The following is an 18705-nucleotide window of genomic DNA, read 5'->3' as shown; positions in this document are numbered from 1 at the left end:
ATATTACAGCAGTCTGCACACTTCTTAGTTAACCATGTTTTTTAAATGGCAGTTTAATGACGTCGTTGAGTGCACAGAAGTAGCCGATACTTGTCGTTCAAAATAAAGCAAGTCAATAGATGATTGGATTTTGCTTTACAGTTAGAACACTCATTTACATATTGTGTTACCCACGTAAGTAGCCTTAGTGTAGGATTCCACTCTTGATAAAAACCCATGTTGATCTGTTTTTCCGCATATCTTTTGAAACTATTACGATTTTTTCGATGATAATTATGATTTTGTTCATCGTCACACCACTCTCGTTTGAACGGTCGTCTTCTTGTTCTGGCATGGTTAGTTCGGTGAGTCCACACCGAAAGAAAGCACTGGACTCGAGTTTCGCTCTTATTAGATCTCATCAGCAATGGATATCCAGTGGCCGTGACGGGTCAATTGATCGGCACAACCAAGACAGTTGGTGGGTCGTCGTTCGACGGGTCGGGCACACCAGTCACACATACAAGCGTGAACACGTTCGCCTGTTCCGACGCGTCTGACGCGTCTAACGTGCGTTGGTGGAGTAGTGGTTGCACATTCGCCTCACATGTCAGAGGTCCGGGGTCCAAATCTCGGCACAACCATTGGTTATGCACTGCTGATGAACTCTAATAAGAGCGAAACTCGAGTTCAGTGCTTCGGTGTGGACTCACCGGAATAATTACGCCAGAACAAGAAGACAACAGTTCAAACGAGAGTTTGTGCCTAGGAACAAAATACCTATCCCTCAAAACCCCAAAAGTATGATTTCACCAAAAGCTTACAGTCTGAGGCGACAAGTTTTTAGGTAAAATATTTGACAGTTTACGAACAGTAAGTAAGTGAGCCAGAAACTGGTTACAAGGGTCGCATCCGTTATCGTGTTTGCACTAGCCGGTGGAAGGAAATGTGATTCAGGGGTAGCTGCATGAAATTTTTAACTATATAACTAACTACTAAAAAGCAAGTCAATCCTAAGAATCGATTCTGCACACAGAGTCTTGAATTTTCACGAGAAACACCATTGTAGCCGGAAAACAGGTCTACTGTCTTCGAGCAATACACTCATTTGCAAATCAATTTGTTTTCTACGAGAGACTCAGCTGAATCTCCCGTTTATGATATTCTACAACTGAATGCGCTGCACGTAGGCCGACTCATGATTCAGTTGGCACGATATTCGAGATATCGCGGTGTATCTTCATAAAGGACACTACTCACAAGGTTGCTGAAAACTCCTCGACAGCCCACGACCAGTTTCGCCCTTCTTGGAGCTCATCAGGCAGGCGCAGTCCCCGAGCTTTCGTCAACCTTATGTTCTACTTGAACCCAAATTGGACCGTTTTTGAGAAATACACTCATTTGCAAATCAATTTGGTTTTCACGAGAGACTTAGCTGAATCTCTCGTTTATGATATTCTGCAACTGAATGTGCTGCACACAGGCCGCCTCATGATTCAGTTGGTCGTGGGCTGCCGAAGAGTTTTCAGCAACCTTGGGAGTAGTTTCCTTTAGGTCTTGTTATTCAGGCTCACAAAATGCGTATAAAAAACAAGAGATTCAGTTAAGTCTCTTGTCATTACAAGTTCAACCTGCAGTTGGGTGTATCTCATCACCTGCTTACTAAGCGGGGCATGAATTTTATGGAAACTTAGGGTATACACCTAGCTGCTCGGCCTAAAGCAGGGCGAACTCGGAAGTTGGCTGCAGGGAAATATCAGAACACTTCGTTTTATCTAATACAGTGTCAAATACAATATGAGAAAGTCTCTTCGGAGCATATTTAGTTAAATAGTATCATAAACGAGAGGTGCGGGGAAGGCGAGTTTAGTTTTCACCGGCCTACGGCATCTTGCGCGGTGATGTGACGTCAGTTTCTCTCAGTTATACATCGTATAATACTATTTTGGATCAGAACCGTGATGTTTCCTTTCAGAGGACTTACATCAGTCGAATCTGGTGGGAACTTCAGGTTAGCAATGTTGAGTTATGCCAGATGGTCTTGGGAAGAAGAAACTCTTCTACAATGGACGTGCTGCTCACTCTACTTAGGTTTCGCTGGTCGGAACATTTACCTCGTATATTTGAAGACTGTTTTACAGAGCTGTTTTTGAATGGCGCTAAGCAGAGGCAGCCGAGATGCACGCGATCTGTGACCTAGAAAGTGTGAATACACTGAGTGACAAACTCAAACCTTCCGGGACAAAGACTCAGCCTAATAATGGTTGTTGGCACTAGCGGGCATGGTAATTTGATGAACTCTGATGTACAAGTGGAACCCGAATCTCAACATCCTTGAGCTTCCATTTTCCCAAAGAATGCATACATAACTGTGGATTTCCTAATCATTTCAGAAATCATTCCAGTTCTATGCGGTTATTGTCGGACAAATTGAAGTTTAAGAATTATGGATTGATCGCCAGTTTTTCATTTGAATTTCGTGTGTAGAGGGCGCTTTCAAAGTTCGGTAACCATAACTGTTTATCACCCCAGATAGTTTGTCATCGAACCTTGTAGGAAAATTAGCAAGAGCAAAGAACATGTCCGGAAGCCTCTCGGCAAACTCAAGTAGTGAATTTGAAGAAGAGCTGGTATCGGATGATCTGTTCCTCAGTTATTTCAACGCCTTTCTCCGTTTGCCGGTAAGTGTATTCACCCTCATAATAAACCAGTGTTTGGAAGATTTTCAGTCAAAAACTGTGTTATGAGCGCCTTTCAGGAGCATTTCAGCCAGTCCAGACTACTGAAATGCAGACTCCGGAATATGGACTTAGCGACCGGGAGCGAGAAAGTATTATTAAGTGGGCAAAGTCTGAGAGATACGTTTCGTTCAAAAGGTTAGTCGTTTTGAGCACACCTACTTGTATTGATGTAGGAGTGACTATTATAGAGAGCTCAAATTGTGCAGGCTCCTTCGCTGCCCAACGGAATTTATTCCTGGAGGAAAGGAGCTGCTTGCCCCCAAAGTGTTCGGAGATTTGTTCCACTCGGGTAACACTAGTGCGATCAGAGGGCTCGCTGGAGTCAGCCGCCAGTCGTCGTTTGCCCATGATACGGAGTCGATGGAAGAGTGCAGTGAGATGACGGAGGAGTCAGATTTAACGGTGGGTTCGGTTGAATGCTCATCAGCCGCATGTTTTCGGTTTTGGTTCCAATCAGTAAATCTGTTCTTTGATCACGACACAAACCCTCTTTTCGTACAAATCACCTCTAGGGAGGCTCGGAAGTTTCACGCGGAACCCCTTCTGAGCAACAGCAGTCCTTTGATGATCTTTGGAGTGAGTCTGTCTATCAATTTTCCAAAATGAGTCTATTTCTAGGTTCGAAATAACACAGAAAAAGGCTACAAAATGTTTATAATAGAAACTCTAAGAATAATCTAGCCTAATAACTGGATTCATTGCCACTATTCTGTGAAGGCTTTTGAGTTGCGAAATTTCACTAGCGCTTTTTTTCACGCAGCATAAACAACCAGCTGACCTGCGGTTTATGAACGAAACGGTTTCATACACCTGTGTCCTGGAAACCAGGTCGTTAGTGTTTTCTACTTTAGACTTTATTCTGAACTATTCACCATGTCCGAAAGTGAATTAAAAATATTCACCCGAGGTCCTTGTTTCCTGTCATCTTGCTTAGCTTAGAAGGAGGATATTTTTGCTGAGGGATAAGTGATTCCTCAGTTACCCATCAGAATAGTCGCGCCGCTTTCATCGAATGAACGTAACAAACGGTGGAAGCTGACGTCAGCTACAAAGTGGCTGCTCACAAACGTACCGTGGCCTTTTTAAAACGAGCAAAACTCAATCCATTTTGTTTCACTTAGTGATTGAGATGAGAACAGCATCTCACCAAGAGCTTAATCATTCGTAATTTGGCATCGCGTTTATCGGGGTTATGATAAAAAGGTAAGCGGTTCGTGTTCGCTAAATGGAAAATCTCACTGGTTTGGAAGACTCACAATGAGAGAAAACATCTCCAAAGTTTGTTCTTTTTCAGATTCTTTTAAATTCTTATGAAGAGAAAGTACTTTGGTGACAATTCTAGGAGTATTTCAAATGGCTTCTGTAAACTTATTAAAATGGATTTAACAAGCCTTCTGAGATAGCGTCGTTGATACTAAGATTTAAAAATTAGCTTTGTGATGTATGACAAAGCGTCCGTCATGTTGGGGATTTCAATATCCCCAAAAGCTCTGCATCGTTGTGGGTGCGAACGAACTTCCGGCGTTTTCAGGGTCGAACCATATATATATATATAAATATAAATTATATATATATATATATATATATATATATATANATATATATATATATATATAAATGCTTTGTCATTTTTCCGCCCTTGTTTGTTAACAGCTTGTTGTTCAGAGCATTGCAACTGTGCCCAAGGCTTTGTCTTCTCATTATTCAGCTGTACAAGGAGTCAAGATCAGACAACATAGCCGGGAATAACATATCATCACATTCCGCGCATATTATCGTTACTCGCCGCGTGATCAAAACCGTAAGACGTCAGTATCCCGCTTGATGGTTGCCTTGATACATTCAGATGCACCTCGCAAGCCTCATGTTTGCAGGTACTAGGACTGATCCCACAGAATACAGGGGGACAGAATCACTTTATTTAACTGGCAACAGTCACCAAGCCTTACTAAGTGCAGACCGCAGTAAACGAGGATTTCCGAAACACTATTACCTATTCTTACTTTTCTAGTATAGCACTTGCAGCATCGCTAGGTGGTTTTCGTGACTGTTGTGTTGCAACGCCATACGAACTTATGGTGTTAACAAGAGACTGCCTAGGCATCCACTCGTGCATAACGGACTTAGGTCTGACGATGTTGAAGACCGTCTTCTGATGCCCCTTTTTCACAGCGGGGCAAAAGTCCAGTTATAGCCCGATAGGTGGCCGCCTTGGAACATACGCGGCCTTACTGAAAGTCTATCAAATATCTGGTGATTATAAATTGTTTCTTTGTGATATTTTCTTCAGGAATAGTCAGAGCTGGGCTAGTTATGAGTAAAGCGGATCATATTACTGTCAGATGTCGCTGTTGCGAAACGGTCTCCAAAAAACGCCCCAAAAGTGCCGCTTTATGTCATTATCTTTAGGATTGTGTTGACCATGTGTGCCACCCCTAGCTACAAGGAGCTCAACAGCTCACAAGTGGAACAGGTTGACTTGAACTATCCCGTAGACTTCTCTCAAAAGAGGGATATCCAGGAAATCAATTACTAAGATTAAAAGCAAGGTTTTGGGATGACACCTTTTGACACCATTTAATATTTTTTCATATCCGTAAGTTGTAAACTTACCCGAATGGTCAGCCGCTCCACAACATAATTGCGCAGCATGAGATAATTTATTCTCATGCAAACGTTTACATAGCTGATAGAAATTCTCGAATAGCCTTCTACCGGTTCCGTCCTTTTTGTGGTTCAGCTAGGCTTTGCATCTGAACTTTCAGTTGTACGATTCCTGTCTGAACGAAAGTTAGGTCTGCGTGCGTAGGATCAACTGTGGCTTATTCAGTGTAGCTTGGAGATTATGAGTATTTCAATATACCCGATGATGTCGGTGTATCAGTCGCAATTTTTCGAATCACACTTTCTTATTCGGATCACTATTGACCACAGAATACAACCTTAGCGGACCTCAGATGTTGTACCTAGAAACAGGGAGCCGCCGTACTCATCTTAGCTTATTTTTTGGGAGGTTTTAAAGCTTCCGGTGGTTTTTTATATCAGTGGACTTCGTGTGGTTAGTTTAAAGCTGCGTTGTCCATCTAAGTGTGTATGCTGTGGGCTACACAGTCATTTGAGTATAATATGTTTGCAGGATGTGAATTTTCGACCATGTTGTTGCTGTCGGGGTTGGTGTTTTCAGGTTGAAAATGTGACGTGTCTTCCGTCTCGGATTATTACAATGTTTAAAGTATGCTTTCCACTGTCAGACATCTCACTGTTACATTTATGCAAAGATACAACACGGTGATATAGTGTACCGAGGCAATTAAGACGATATTGTAAACACATGCAGTGAAAGGCGTGGCTAACTTCCAGATCCCAAATTTCCTCGAAGGATGAACATAAACAAGCTTTTGAGTTCCCTGATAGTATCATTTTGATGCTGTCTCAATCACTTCATTCTGAATTCGTCTAGTTCAGGAAGATAAAGGACGCAAGCGGGACCATACCTATGGCAAGTATTTCAAAATCAGGTAAGTCGAAGTGCCACTTCCAACCCGTTAGACTGTAGATGCAACACTTGTTTCGGCCTGTGAATCAGTAAATCAGTAGGGAATCATTGATTCTGTAGTTTATCGAAAAGCTATGCATTTAAGAGCGCAATCAATCTAATAAATAATTTGATAGAAACTGCACCACAACACCGCACTGCTGGTTGACCCAAAAGTAAGTTAATGGAGATATTTCTCTGGAGCGAACGAAATATGGCAGGACCCTCTGAAAAGAACCATCTTAGAGTCACCTATTGACCGCTCCCTCACGTCTTCATCCGACAACTCAAATGATGTTGACACGGCTAAAACAGCCAGAGAACAAAAGTTTCAAGGTATATAGCTATCTCGCATGCATTGTTACCTTGCTGTTGTGGATGTATATACATATGCAAATATACATATGTATATATGCATATAGGGGAGAAAAAAATCACCGGTAAAGATTCCTATTAGCCGTTCTGGAAAACTCGCTCCAGCATTGGCGCGGGCGACAGACTCATAGAATACGTTAACCGTGCTGCTGAATTCCGCTATTTCTCATCCGGACAAGTGATGAAGAGTAGGTGTTTCTATTCACTTACCATTCTTCGTATTAATAAACAAAAAACAAAACAACAAAAGGCGAGAACCTAACAAACCGTAGGGTTTATTAACTCTTCCAAGACCAATGAACAGAACGAGAGAAGAGAGTCAACATGGGACACTTTGAAACATTTATGCTTCTGTAGTGCACGTTTTTTGCAATCGTTCAAGGCAGATGAACTCGGAGTACGTGAATAGGATGTAATATTTGATGCTGCTTTGGACACTCCTTTACTGACTGTAGTTTGGCCTGGGGTATTTTCTTGCAAAAATTCAGAAAGGTTATTAAAGAAGGCCAAGATAATGCTCATGAGCCACAAACTGCATTCAGCAGCATGCAGTGAAGTTTGAGACCAGTGAACAGCATGTGCATTTAGTCTGTGATTTCAGGGTAACGGGTCATATATGCATTGCCCCGTTTGACTGTTACATCGAGAAAACGGTACTGAAACACGAAGATACGCACACATACATACACATTATTTTCAATATAATTTGAACTTTGTGCCACCTTATTTTACGAGGTGTTCCATTCCGATTGCACCCCAGAGTATAAAGTTAAATAAAACCCGAAGGTAGAAGGCCAAATTGTACTACTTTCAGAATTAGGAACTCACTGAAGTACTTCAGTCCCAAGTGATCTAATGGGGTAGAACTTTCCAAAAGCTTTCTTGGGCCTAGATGCTTGATAGTTTTACGAACGAAACCAGACGCTGTGACCTTTTGTAATAAATAATTCATCGGGAAAAACGTTTTGGTTGTGGTATATGGAATTTTTTCTTGGTGGTTTATACCAAAGTAAGGAGGCAATGAACTCGAATTTCGCTCTTATGAGAGCTCTTAGTTGATGCCTATCCATGTCGGAATTTGACTGATGAGCACGTGACTTGGCTTAGAAAGCGCTACGGAAAACCCACGGGCTGACGTTTGGCATCGTTTAGAGGACGTTGATGTTAATGCAAACTCAAAAACCGCTCAACCACCTGAGATCGACGTTGAATTCTTCACTCACCCGACACAGAAGGAATTCAGGCAGCCATACATTGCGCACAACGAGACCGCTTGGTACCTGTTACAGGTTTCACATAATTTCGGCGCGTCAGGTTAGGTACATTTTTAGTGCTAAGCAGGGGTTCCTTACTCAGTGATCCAACTTTTCTACCTGCTAGAATGTATTTTATGATTGGAGGCTTTTCACAGTATGGAGTCTCATCAGAGTCCACAAGAATTTGGAGGCAACGACGTACCCAATATCCTTGAAGGTAACTGGGTGCTAATATTTATTGTGTAGGGAACCAAACCGCGGAGGACACTTTTTGGCATGAGCTTGGTACAAACAGGTTAATTTGTCTTTGTGTCTATGGGTCACTTCCTCCTAGAGGTTGAATTTTTGGTTGATTTCGGTTCTGAAGGCACTTGGGTGGTAGACTGTTTTGGATTAAGTTTAACCAAATGGAAAAGAAAAGCGATAGATGCCTCATTTTCGGATGGAAACTTAACGAGTCGGCAAGTCCGTTTTGGACATTATTTATCATTTTCAAGGTAAAAATGTATAGAAGTGTGTTATAGTGATATGAGTATTCCGAATGTTTTGCCCTATATAGACGCCAGACAGTCCCCGGTTCCCCAGAACAGTTTTCTCCTGTACTGGAATCCAGACTCAGTGGCAAAGCAAACAACATCCCTGAGTACGTTGCAAGCGCTGGAAGCGTGGGAAAAAGCCGCAGGATGTCAGACCCAGTTCTTGTTCAGCGCGGTACATCCAGTGAAAAACATCGTCGCTCCCCTGAGAATCCACAAACGGATGACTCAAATCATTTCAAACGAGCAGAATGTTGGGTTCAACGAAAGGAGGCTGAGAAGAGTACTAGCGACTCTTTTGTCACTGCAACGGAAAGCGAACTGGTTCAACAGCTTGAGAGCTTCCAGAAGCGGCAACATATACCATTCCAGCGGCTTAAGGAATTACTTTTATCAAGTGTACGTAAAACTATACAACGAACCAGTTTTACTTTCCAATCCCTGTATGAGCAATTAGAGCAACCGGCTGTTGAGCAGTCGCTACATTTCAGGTAGAACTATGTACTTGGTTATCTATACAGTGTTTTTGCTGTATAGAGATCGCACCCAAAATAACTGTCTATGGTGTGCATAGAAGGGTATCAAGACTTCCGCAGTGGTTGAGTAAAGTAGGGATGGGCAGTACGGCAAGCTATGAACCAAATGTATCCCAACTCAAGCTTTTCGCATTTAATCAATGTGGATAAGTATCTGCTACTAATAAGCGGGAAACATTTTTCTCTATCATCATCATCATCATCATCATCATCATCATCATCATCATCATCATCATCATCATCATCATCATCATCATCATCAACATCATCATCATCATTGTCAGCTGTAAGAACCGCGTACTCGTCGTACAGTGGTTGTAGCTGCCGCAGTTTCGTTCACCGATGATGTATTTATTAGAATATTTCATCCGGAAATCAAGTTGTTGTGAGTAATTTAGGAGTCCAAACTTGAGATATGTGTGCAGCAAAGTCCACATGTAGCTGGTTTCATATCTCTCTGCAAAGTGGTTTTGTTTCAGGCCTTAAGGGAATCGAGACAAAGGGTTGATTCAAATGATGCAGGTTTCTCCTAACTAGACTAACAAACTGGAGAAGGCGGAGTTGGGCCTTCAAGTGCACTGTGAATGAGTGAAAACACCGGCAATTTCTGTCACACAAAGCCAATAGTTAGGTAGTGAGACGAAGTAATTTCTCCAGTAATATATTTGGCATTCCTGAGTGGGCATGACAGCCTACTAAGGGATACTTGCGCAGCCTTCACTGGTGAGCAAACGTTTAGCCGCCACACTGCACTGCACTTTGTGGCCACAGATCACTGAGGCCAGCTGGTAGCGATTTGATCTAATCTTGTTGTTTTCGGTCAGAATTTACAAGCTCATATACGGCGCCCAAACTGATGTACAGACAGATGTAACCGGATGTTATCGTAGTGTAATCTACCGGAAACACCTATGTCGTCGTCATGAAAAAATGGCAGCAGCTTTGGATTATGAACACATGCATTTAATGCTGTACAATGGTGTTATGTTTTAGGTAGAACCTGCCTTCAAGCATTAAATCAGATGATCGAAATAGGGCCTTTATTAGCTATCTGGCCGAAATCCGTAAGATTGCGACCTTCGGCAATATTTTCGACTATTTTTATCCACGAAGAGACTGGACCTTGAAGCGTCGTGACGGTTTGTGCAACTCCATAATGTACAAGCTATAATGCGGAGTGTATATGCGTCATTCACACGGCCTGTCGTACCAAGCTAATCAGTAGTGATCTGACTAACACAGTCTGCTGGTCCTCCAGGTCGGGGGTTGGAGAGTATAGGGCGAATTTCTTCTTAAACATTAGGCTGCTCTGACGGCCTTACACCAATCACTGCTGCTTTGCAGTTAGACTTTTGAGCCAGAAGCCTTAGTTCAGTACCATAATCGTCTAGGTCTGGGTTATCCCGGCAGCAACTTGCCATATGTACAAACAAGCATAGCAGAGTCACAAGTGGTCTCATAGGCTGTCACGCGGCTTCGTTGGCTGGGGCGCCCCACTTGGTGCATACAAGTGGCTGGTATGCGAAAACATGCTACTGCCGACGCCTCCCTTCTTTCTGTCTCATATACTCGATCGTCCCCTGTCACCATCGTTTCGAGTGCTATTTCAACCACCCATTTATAAGAACTGGCAGACTTACTCAACTGCCATTATGATTAACCATGTAAACTCCCGTTTACTCTACCAACACGGTTTTAGGCACTTCGAAATTACTCTTCGAACCTGGATGCCCAATTATTCTGGCAGTCTGCAGCGTTCGACCGTGAAACAAGTCAGACAGTAGTCTGCCGTTGCATGTGCTCTGAACTCGCATCCATTGATATGTGCTGCCTGTCTGAAACTAGAATTCAAGTCATGTGTACGTTTAATGAACTCAGCTTACTTTCACGCCCGGTTTCCACCATCTGGTGCTGCGGCTTGTTCTATTGGGGTTGACACTGTTTTAGGTTAATGAGTCATACAGTTTCTTTTTAAATGGTTGTCCGGTAAAAGTAGCTTCTGTGCGATTTGTGTGACAGTCTCTGGGCTTCTGGTGTGAGAAAACCGTAAACACCTGCTGAAGTCCCTTTTGGAAACACATCTTTTGAAGCTGACTGTTGCTAGAAAACAATGACAGCTGCCGTGCAGGATGCTGGGCGCTCCGCCTTTGGGACGACGCAGGAAATGGACCTCCCGCAACAGAGTATAGTTGTTCGAAGCCGGTAGACAGTAAAAAAAAACAGCGAACTGTTATACTGCAGGTCAGAAATAGCACTTACGAGGATCAAGAATCTCGGTGGTCTAGTAATCTGAGGAGGTGGAGAGGGCGAAAAGCTGGAGGGACGTGTATACGTGATTTCATTTTACACACTCAACAGAAAACAGGTACTGATAAAAAGGCCCGCTTGGCTTTTAAAAGGAAGAAATACCTTAGCTCTTCAGCTGAACACCTTCATGAACAATTCAACTAGTGACCTGCAGTTACTTAGCTGGTATCCCGACCAACAATTCAGCCCTGTACAGTGAACTCATAACCCCCGACGCCCTTGGAAATAAACGAAGTTCTTTTCTTCCTCAAGCGTCACTGAGCCGCTGGTCCTGGTTAGTCTTGGCCTGCTCTGCCTAAAGATGGAAATTAGTGCTTAGTCGGTGTTTGTCTAACTTGTTTGCCTCCGTATGTGGAAAACCAGACTGCCTATCTAAATGGAGGTGAGTGGTCAGAGGTGTCCGCTTTGAAAACGAATGTTTGTCCCAGAAGTTCATGAATATCATTTGCTGTTCGCTAACATATACTTATGGGTTCGTGAGAACAAATAGGGACTTTAAGAAAGCTTTTCTATAAATACGTTCACTCTCTTCAATTGTTCCACTTCGCTTTTGATCAGGTGAACCTAGGAATATCTTTAAAAGCTAGGTGTTCAAGTCTGTCCGATTGAGAACTTTGTCAGTCTAGAATAAGTAGATGATAATTTTGTGATTTTTGAAAATGTGCTAGAAGTGAATTGACACTTGGAAATTTAATTGATACGGTTCAGTCCTTCACGCCCACAGAGTAGAAAGTCATGCTGCGGGACGTACAGTCTTTGAATATGCCCCCGAGAATTCAAGGAGTAATAATGAAAGTTAATGGAGGCTGTACGTATCTCAGAGGTTGCATCGGTTCGGACGGTAGAAGGTGAAAGTACAAACCTCAAGCACGAAAATTTCTTTCGCCAATTTAAGCCACTTGTGGCGTTGTTTCGGCTTGTCGGGTTAAAAGCGGGCATTCGCAGGTCTCTCAACCATGCGCCACAAGTAAAAATCACTACAATCCAGCCAGCTCACTCTGAACTGCTGCTTTCCGAGGTAATTTATAGCCTTCCTTCTTCAGACCATTGTGAATTCGTCCAGGAATTACGTTCAAAGTATTAGGACACCATAAACAGTGATTAGCATGGAATACGCCTATGAAAATCTCATGTGAGAATACGGTCTCTTCCTTCCCCAGATCTCTTACCTTTGCATCTATCTTGAACATTAACGCGTGTTCAAGAATCGTCCTATAAAGAAGTCGGTGGACTGTCGCATCATCCTGCTTGTCCAAGGAGTGCCAAAGCATTCCATGTGACTGACCAACTGAGCATGAGAACAGGCTCAAGACAGCCTCATTGACAGGCGGACAGTGAACCAACAGCGTAACTATATCGGACTCAGTTTTACCTGACCGCTTCCATGTCAATCGAAATTTTGAGTTTGGCCGTTGAATTCGACAGTCGGCATAGTGCCTAATCAATTTTGATTTCACACTACAATGGTACCGGTACCAAATGGATATATGCAGCCTTGACCTTGTTCCCTTTGAATAAACTCTGTTTACTAAATTGATATGCGCCGGAGGAGAAAGGGATACAGATTACCAATCAGCAGACAGAGCGCGGACTACTAACCAAAAGTACTTATTGGGTGCCATGCGTGTAACATGAAGAAGGCATCGACGAGAAACTCTCCGAATTCCATGCACTGTGTGGTCATACTAAACCACCGGTTTGAAATGCAGGTTAAGGTCACGTGCGTGAGAAAACCAACAGTAAAATTGAGACAATACGATAGATCAGAAACTTGGAATCATAGCAGTGACCGATGCCATTCAGTAGGTATGGAAATTTACGGCTAGATTTTCCTAGTGAATTCAGCCCCTCCGAAGAAAAGAAAAGCGGCAAAACAAAAATACTGTGCGAGCGCGCTGAACATTCTTCACTAACAAAAAATCACCTTTATAGAAAAGCACTCACGTTGCACACAGATTTTTAAGGAAACAAAGGAGAATCACTTTGTCAATTGCCATGAACCTTTTTTTACTCCGTTTCAGGTAATAAAATTGTGAAGTGACTCTGTTTCGCTCCCAGAATCAAGAGCGATTCTCCACTGTTGACCCACCTGAATGTGCAATCCACTGAATAGGTGTGCCTAACGGATTGACACTATTATCTTGAAAGGCATCGTCTCCGACAACGAGTCATTCCATGAAGATGCACGTGTCGGAAACAGGGGTCACCTAGATGCTCTTTAGATATTCATTCAAAAATACCGGATAGCAGCAGATCCTTATTACTCTGAGGCGAGCGTGTTTCACAGAAACTGCAGCGTTAATGGCACTGCACATTAAATCAGGTGAATAAATTCTATGGAAATTGGAAAACGGTAGGGGGTTCAAATGAATGTAAGCAGTCTGACCGTGGGTATTGTGCGTGCGTTTATTGTGCGAGAGTTGTATCAGACCGGATGTATCCCAGTTGAACATTTTTGGGTCATTGTACCGCTTAAAAACTGTTCCAGTAGCGACAAACACCAGATTGGACCACCACAGTCGGCTACGGCATGCACACACCACTGATCGTTATGAGCGGTGCAGAAAACTGATGATTCTGTCACGACTTGAGCACAGGCTCTGGCTTATAAAAAAACTCGCGAAAGAGCCTGTATTGGTTGGTCTAAGATTTCCATCCTTCAGCCTGTCGATCTACTTCTATATTCACATGGCCCCGTATTTCCGTTTGATGTATATAGTACAGGTTTGCGTCACTGCTGCCTATAGGCACAACAGAATTAGTCAAATTTCGGTTGCGTAAAACCGCATTGCTTGTTCTGTAATTCTTATATCCTATTGTGGTTGCAACCAGCGTATACCCATTACCTCACTTTTTCCAAAATATTTGAGCCAGACCACCCTTCAGGGCCCTTGCGTCTTTAGTTGGTGTTATTTTCATCTATTTTGGAAGAAGCAATTTTGAAACGGTACTTCATTTTATATTTTGCCTCTTCCATCCAGCTAAAATTGAGTCCGTTAAGGAAACCAGATTTGCAACAAATTTCAAGTTTCAGCCTTCAACCACGACAGTGAAGGCACTGTCACAAGAAAGTTTTTATTCCAGAAAACCTAAAGGCTGACTGTCTTCCAGAATATTTTCACTCTTCTTCACTTTTACTCATCTATGATTGTAGCGCGACGGAATGAGGGATTTCATTAGCTTCCTCGGGCCGACTAAAGGACTCAGTTTAGTTGACTTTTGGCTGGACTGCGAAGAAACTACAATGAGCGTTGCTCATTTGCAAATTTCGGAGCGTCTAAGAACAAAGTTTCAACTTTTACGGTGAGTATAAATTTGGTTAACAGATGGAATACTTTGTAAATGACGTTCGAAATAAAACAGTTTTGACTGCATCGCTTGGAATTTATAACTCACGTGCTTCTTACATAAGGTGATGGAATAGCGGCATGATAGGGTGTTCAACGAGGCAATCCAAAACTGAAAGAAAGGTGCATGAGACCAATAAGAATAATCGAATAATCGAAATGATTGATGGAGGCTCGTATACTGGGCCAGGTTAATGAGCCCCAAAAGATATTGGGATGTTGAAGGATTTTCGTCGGTATGGTAATTAGAATAATGTCAATGTGATGAGACTTCTCGGTTCGTGAGGATCTTGCCAATCACCGGAGAATTTTTAGGGCACATTCGTTTTGCTGATCATAGAGCCTGATATTATACAGCTCACTTAATGTGTGTAGTTAGTGGGAGCCACTTCAGTGAAACACACTTTCTGCAGAACTTATGGGTTGTAAGATTTGTGGTCGTGCGGGGCGAGCTAACGTTTGCAAACGGACATACGTCAAGATGCTCACTTGTCAGATCTCGACTAGGAAGAGCTTGTGGTGGATCTAGCCACTGTTCACTGAGACATGAAAGTAGATAACTGTAAATGATAGATATGAGCATTGCAGGGCACCAAGTCCTGATAGTAAATTGGTTTTAATTGCACACTTACAACATGGTTACCCCGTTTGTTTGGTACCAGGATTACCTTTAAAGCAAGCATTAAATGACGCAACACAAATGGCGACATTACGTAATAAAATGGTACACAATACCACAGTTAACGTGCTTGTGAAATCGGAATCAAAACGTTCATCACAAATATAACCAACTGAACTTCACAGACCTCACATAAAACACTGTTTGACGTCAAAACACATTTCTGCCAGAATACAAGAGTACCAAATAGCAGTTCACCTAGTCAATGTGATGAGACATTTGGCACAAATATGCCCGCCATTCAACTGGATTGTATAAAACTGCGGTCTTTTGAGGAAGGAGAAGAGGGTAGAATGAGAGGGAAATAATGTCATATCACAAGAACCTGGGATGAGACAAATCAACTGCTCGGTCAAATAATTGAAACAGAAGCTGGTAAAATTTGTTTCCGAGAATTGATCCCTGAAACCATCGATGCGATTGACCAAAATGACAGTTGATCGTTTGGAAGGGCAATTTTCGGTTGTTATTTCAGGCATCAACAGGGGTTTTGTCCCTCCATTCCAATACCATTCTCACATTGCGAACCCATTGCAAGCTAATCAAACGTGTGAAGGTTTAACCATAAATTTTCGAAGACAAAATTACTAAGCTGCAAACATTTCGTCAGTTCCAGTCCACCTACACAGGATTAATTTGTTTAAACACGCAGAATGCGTCCGGGAGACCACATAGAAAGGTCTGATAGATTATTAAATTTAAGTTTTATCATCTTGCCAGAAAATAGACTGCAGACTTGATGAAAAATTTAATGTTTCAGCACAAACTGGCGGTTGCTGCCGTTGACATTTGATGGGCCGGCAAATCATCATTTGATAATCTTTCAGGGTTGGCTGTTCAATGGACGATTGTGCATACGACACTTCTACTGAGACCAGAAGATCCCACTCACTGTTGCAATTTTTCCAGTGAAAGCAGTGCCCTTTTGTTACCGCTTAAGATCTGTCCGATTGGAGTCCTAAGTCACTCTCATACTGTAAACCACGTAGGGACTAAATCAAAAGACGGAAATCCGAAAATCACAAATGGAAGTTATTAAAGTGTTTATTTCACAAGTGAATGAAATTCCTGAGAAGCAGTGTAATCTTCTGCATATTTTAATTTCCCATCATTTTTCAGTTTCGACTGAACGGATATATCCATACCTACAACTTTAACAGACTGTTCTTTTATACTTTATTTCGCATTACAGAGAACTGGAAGACCGTTACATCCTGAGGCTCACTCCCAAGGTACGGCGCCATCTAGAGCTGGCGATCGACACTTTGTCAAATGAGATTGTGAAAAACTGTCAAAGCGATGAGGATCACCTGACACAGAGAATTGGGGAACTCATGTTTGAGCGTATCCAATACGATAGTTTGAGACGCCTGCGGTCGTATTGGCTTCCTAGCTGGATACTTCATTGGGAAAGTCGTTTGAAGCGCTGTCAGTTTCTTCCATCCGGTCATGGAGGATGCCAGTTATTTTATATCCCTCCGAAACGATTTAAAACTTCACGGAGTGAATTGCAAGAAGGAGGCTTCAACGATGCTTTAACCGGGTTTTCTGATGAAAATATAAACGGCCTACCCGATGAAAAAAAAGAAGAACAAGACTGGGACAAAGAGGTCTCTGAACAAATACTGGCAAAAGCACTTTCTGGAACGGGGCTCTTTGGTGTGAAAGAAAGTCGAAAAGTTTTGAGAGAATCGCGTACAAGCCGAGTCTATCTGACGGCTACATCAACGTTGGATTCAATCCCGGAATCCCGAGTTGGTGGATTACTGAGGGAATACACACCGAATATCTGTGATGTAGAAACCAAAAAAGAAGTATTCGATGAAATACACCTAGGTTCAGCTGTATCTTGGGAGTCAACTGAAGTATTCGGGTGTATGGATGTATCAAGCAATGCTAAGCAGAGACGAAAAAGTATATGTAGCTCTAGGAACAATCTTCCTGAGTCCGTGACACTTCAGACACCTTACAAGAAGCAAAACGTATCAAATCGAAAGTCAATCAGCGCTCAGGAATGGCGCGCATTCCGAATTCTTCTGATGGATTCCGCAGCTGGAGGCCCTTTGCAACTTTATTTGGAGCGGTTAGTAAAGGTTTTTGATAAAATGATCTCCGTCGTATAATGAAATACCAGGTGTGCGTAGTCGAACAGAGCCACTTGAGTCTCCAAAACTCACTTACCGCACACAGACAGCTTCGATGATGTGGGTTACCATTGCGATGTATCTTTTTCACATACGTTCGTTGCTATACCTAACGTCTCTATAGACGTGGGTGTCCAGTGTAAATAATCTAGTTTTCTCACCTCACCAATTCTCATTGTTTGTGCTACTTAGTTGGCAAATTTTATTTCTATTGATTTCAACAACTCTTTTATAAGTAGTTGAGCACCTGAAGCATAGCTGACACACTGGTAACTTGCGCCCCTTCCAAAATAACAAATAGCTCGAGCCAAGGTGCAAAAGTGGAACTGAAGATTTGCTTATAATTCACCAGACCCTTTTTGTTGAATTTATAACATATGCTGGGAATCCAGCATAACACGTTGAGTAGTTTTTTGTGTAGTGCTTTCCATTGTCTGAGGCAACCTTTATAGCAGCGGTCTCTTTTTATAACGAGCGACCCAAGATGGTTGCTGGATATCCAGAGCTAACAGTTAATATTTACATATGTAATCGCCCAGCTGTATGTTCGGGGTAAATCATCAGCATTCATATTCCCCAACATTCCAATCCCTGCCATGCTAACGGCGAGGAATTCGAAGCTGTCTACTCCACTGAGGTGATTTTGAAGAGGGAACAACTCAGTCAAAGAGATAATTTTGCAACTGCTTTTTTCAAATGGCTCACCCTTCTGAAGAAACAACCTCCCAAAACCGAAAGGGTAGATTTTCTGTATGTCGTTGAGGGGACACTATGAAGTTATTGCTCCAAATCACTTACCGATTTGAGTATGGCCTCAAAGATTCCGTAACTTTAGCACGGCCGATACCTAAGCCCATAACCTCAGCAAACTTTTTTGACTGGAGTGAATCGGCTTAGCAAGAACGTCGGATTTGGATGCATCCGTACGCTATTCGATGGGAGTTTAACAGTCAAAATCCAGACTGAAGATAACGCAACTAAAGGACAGGATGACAAAATGCACAATAACCAGATACTCATCAAGTTCCGGGTGGTCCCAGTTGACATTTTGGTTCATGATAAAAAGTATTAGCGGAGAATTTTTCGTCGTTAGCCAGTCAGTTAGTCAGTCAGTGAGTTAGTCATTCAGTCAATCATTTGGTCTGTCAGTCATTTTATCAGCTCTGGGTCAAGTACTAAGGGTTTGATTGTTTCGGCCTCTACATTGTTCCGTTTACCGGAGAATAGGGTGGTTGGGTGATACAGCTCGGCAGCTGAACGATTCAGTCAG

The 18705-nt window shown here is 42.5% G+C and overlaps 1 protein-coding gene across 1 annotated transcript; it reads left to right on the top strand.

Moving 5' to 3' along the window:
- Positions 1–2558: 2558 nt before the first annotated feature.
- T265_08608 (hypothetical protein) lies at positions 2559–17414 on the top strand (the record flags this gene model as incomplete). The annotated part of the gene is made up of 8 exons (XM_009174463.1): positions 2559–2660; positions 2749–2855; positions 2894–3122; positions 3233–3296; positions 6181–6238; positions 8446–8821; positions 14420–14568; positions 16484–17414. The coding sequence occupies 8 exons, from the start codon at positions 2559–2561 to the stop codon at positions 17412–17414; spliced, it is 2016 nt and encodes a 671-aa protein (XP_009172727.1).
- Positions 17415–18705: the final 1291 nt, after the last annotated feature.

The sequence above is a fragment of the Opisthorchis viverrini genome, assembly GCF_000715545.1.
Source record: "Opisthorchis viverrini unplaced genomic scaffold opera_v5_227, whole genome shotgun sequence".
NCBI lineage: Eukaryota > Metazoa > Platyhelminthes > Trematoda > Opisthorchiida > Opisthorchiidae > Opisthorchis > Opisthorchis viverrini.
This window is presented reverse-complemented; position numbering and strand designations above follow the sequence as displayed.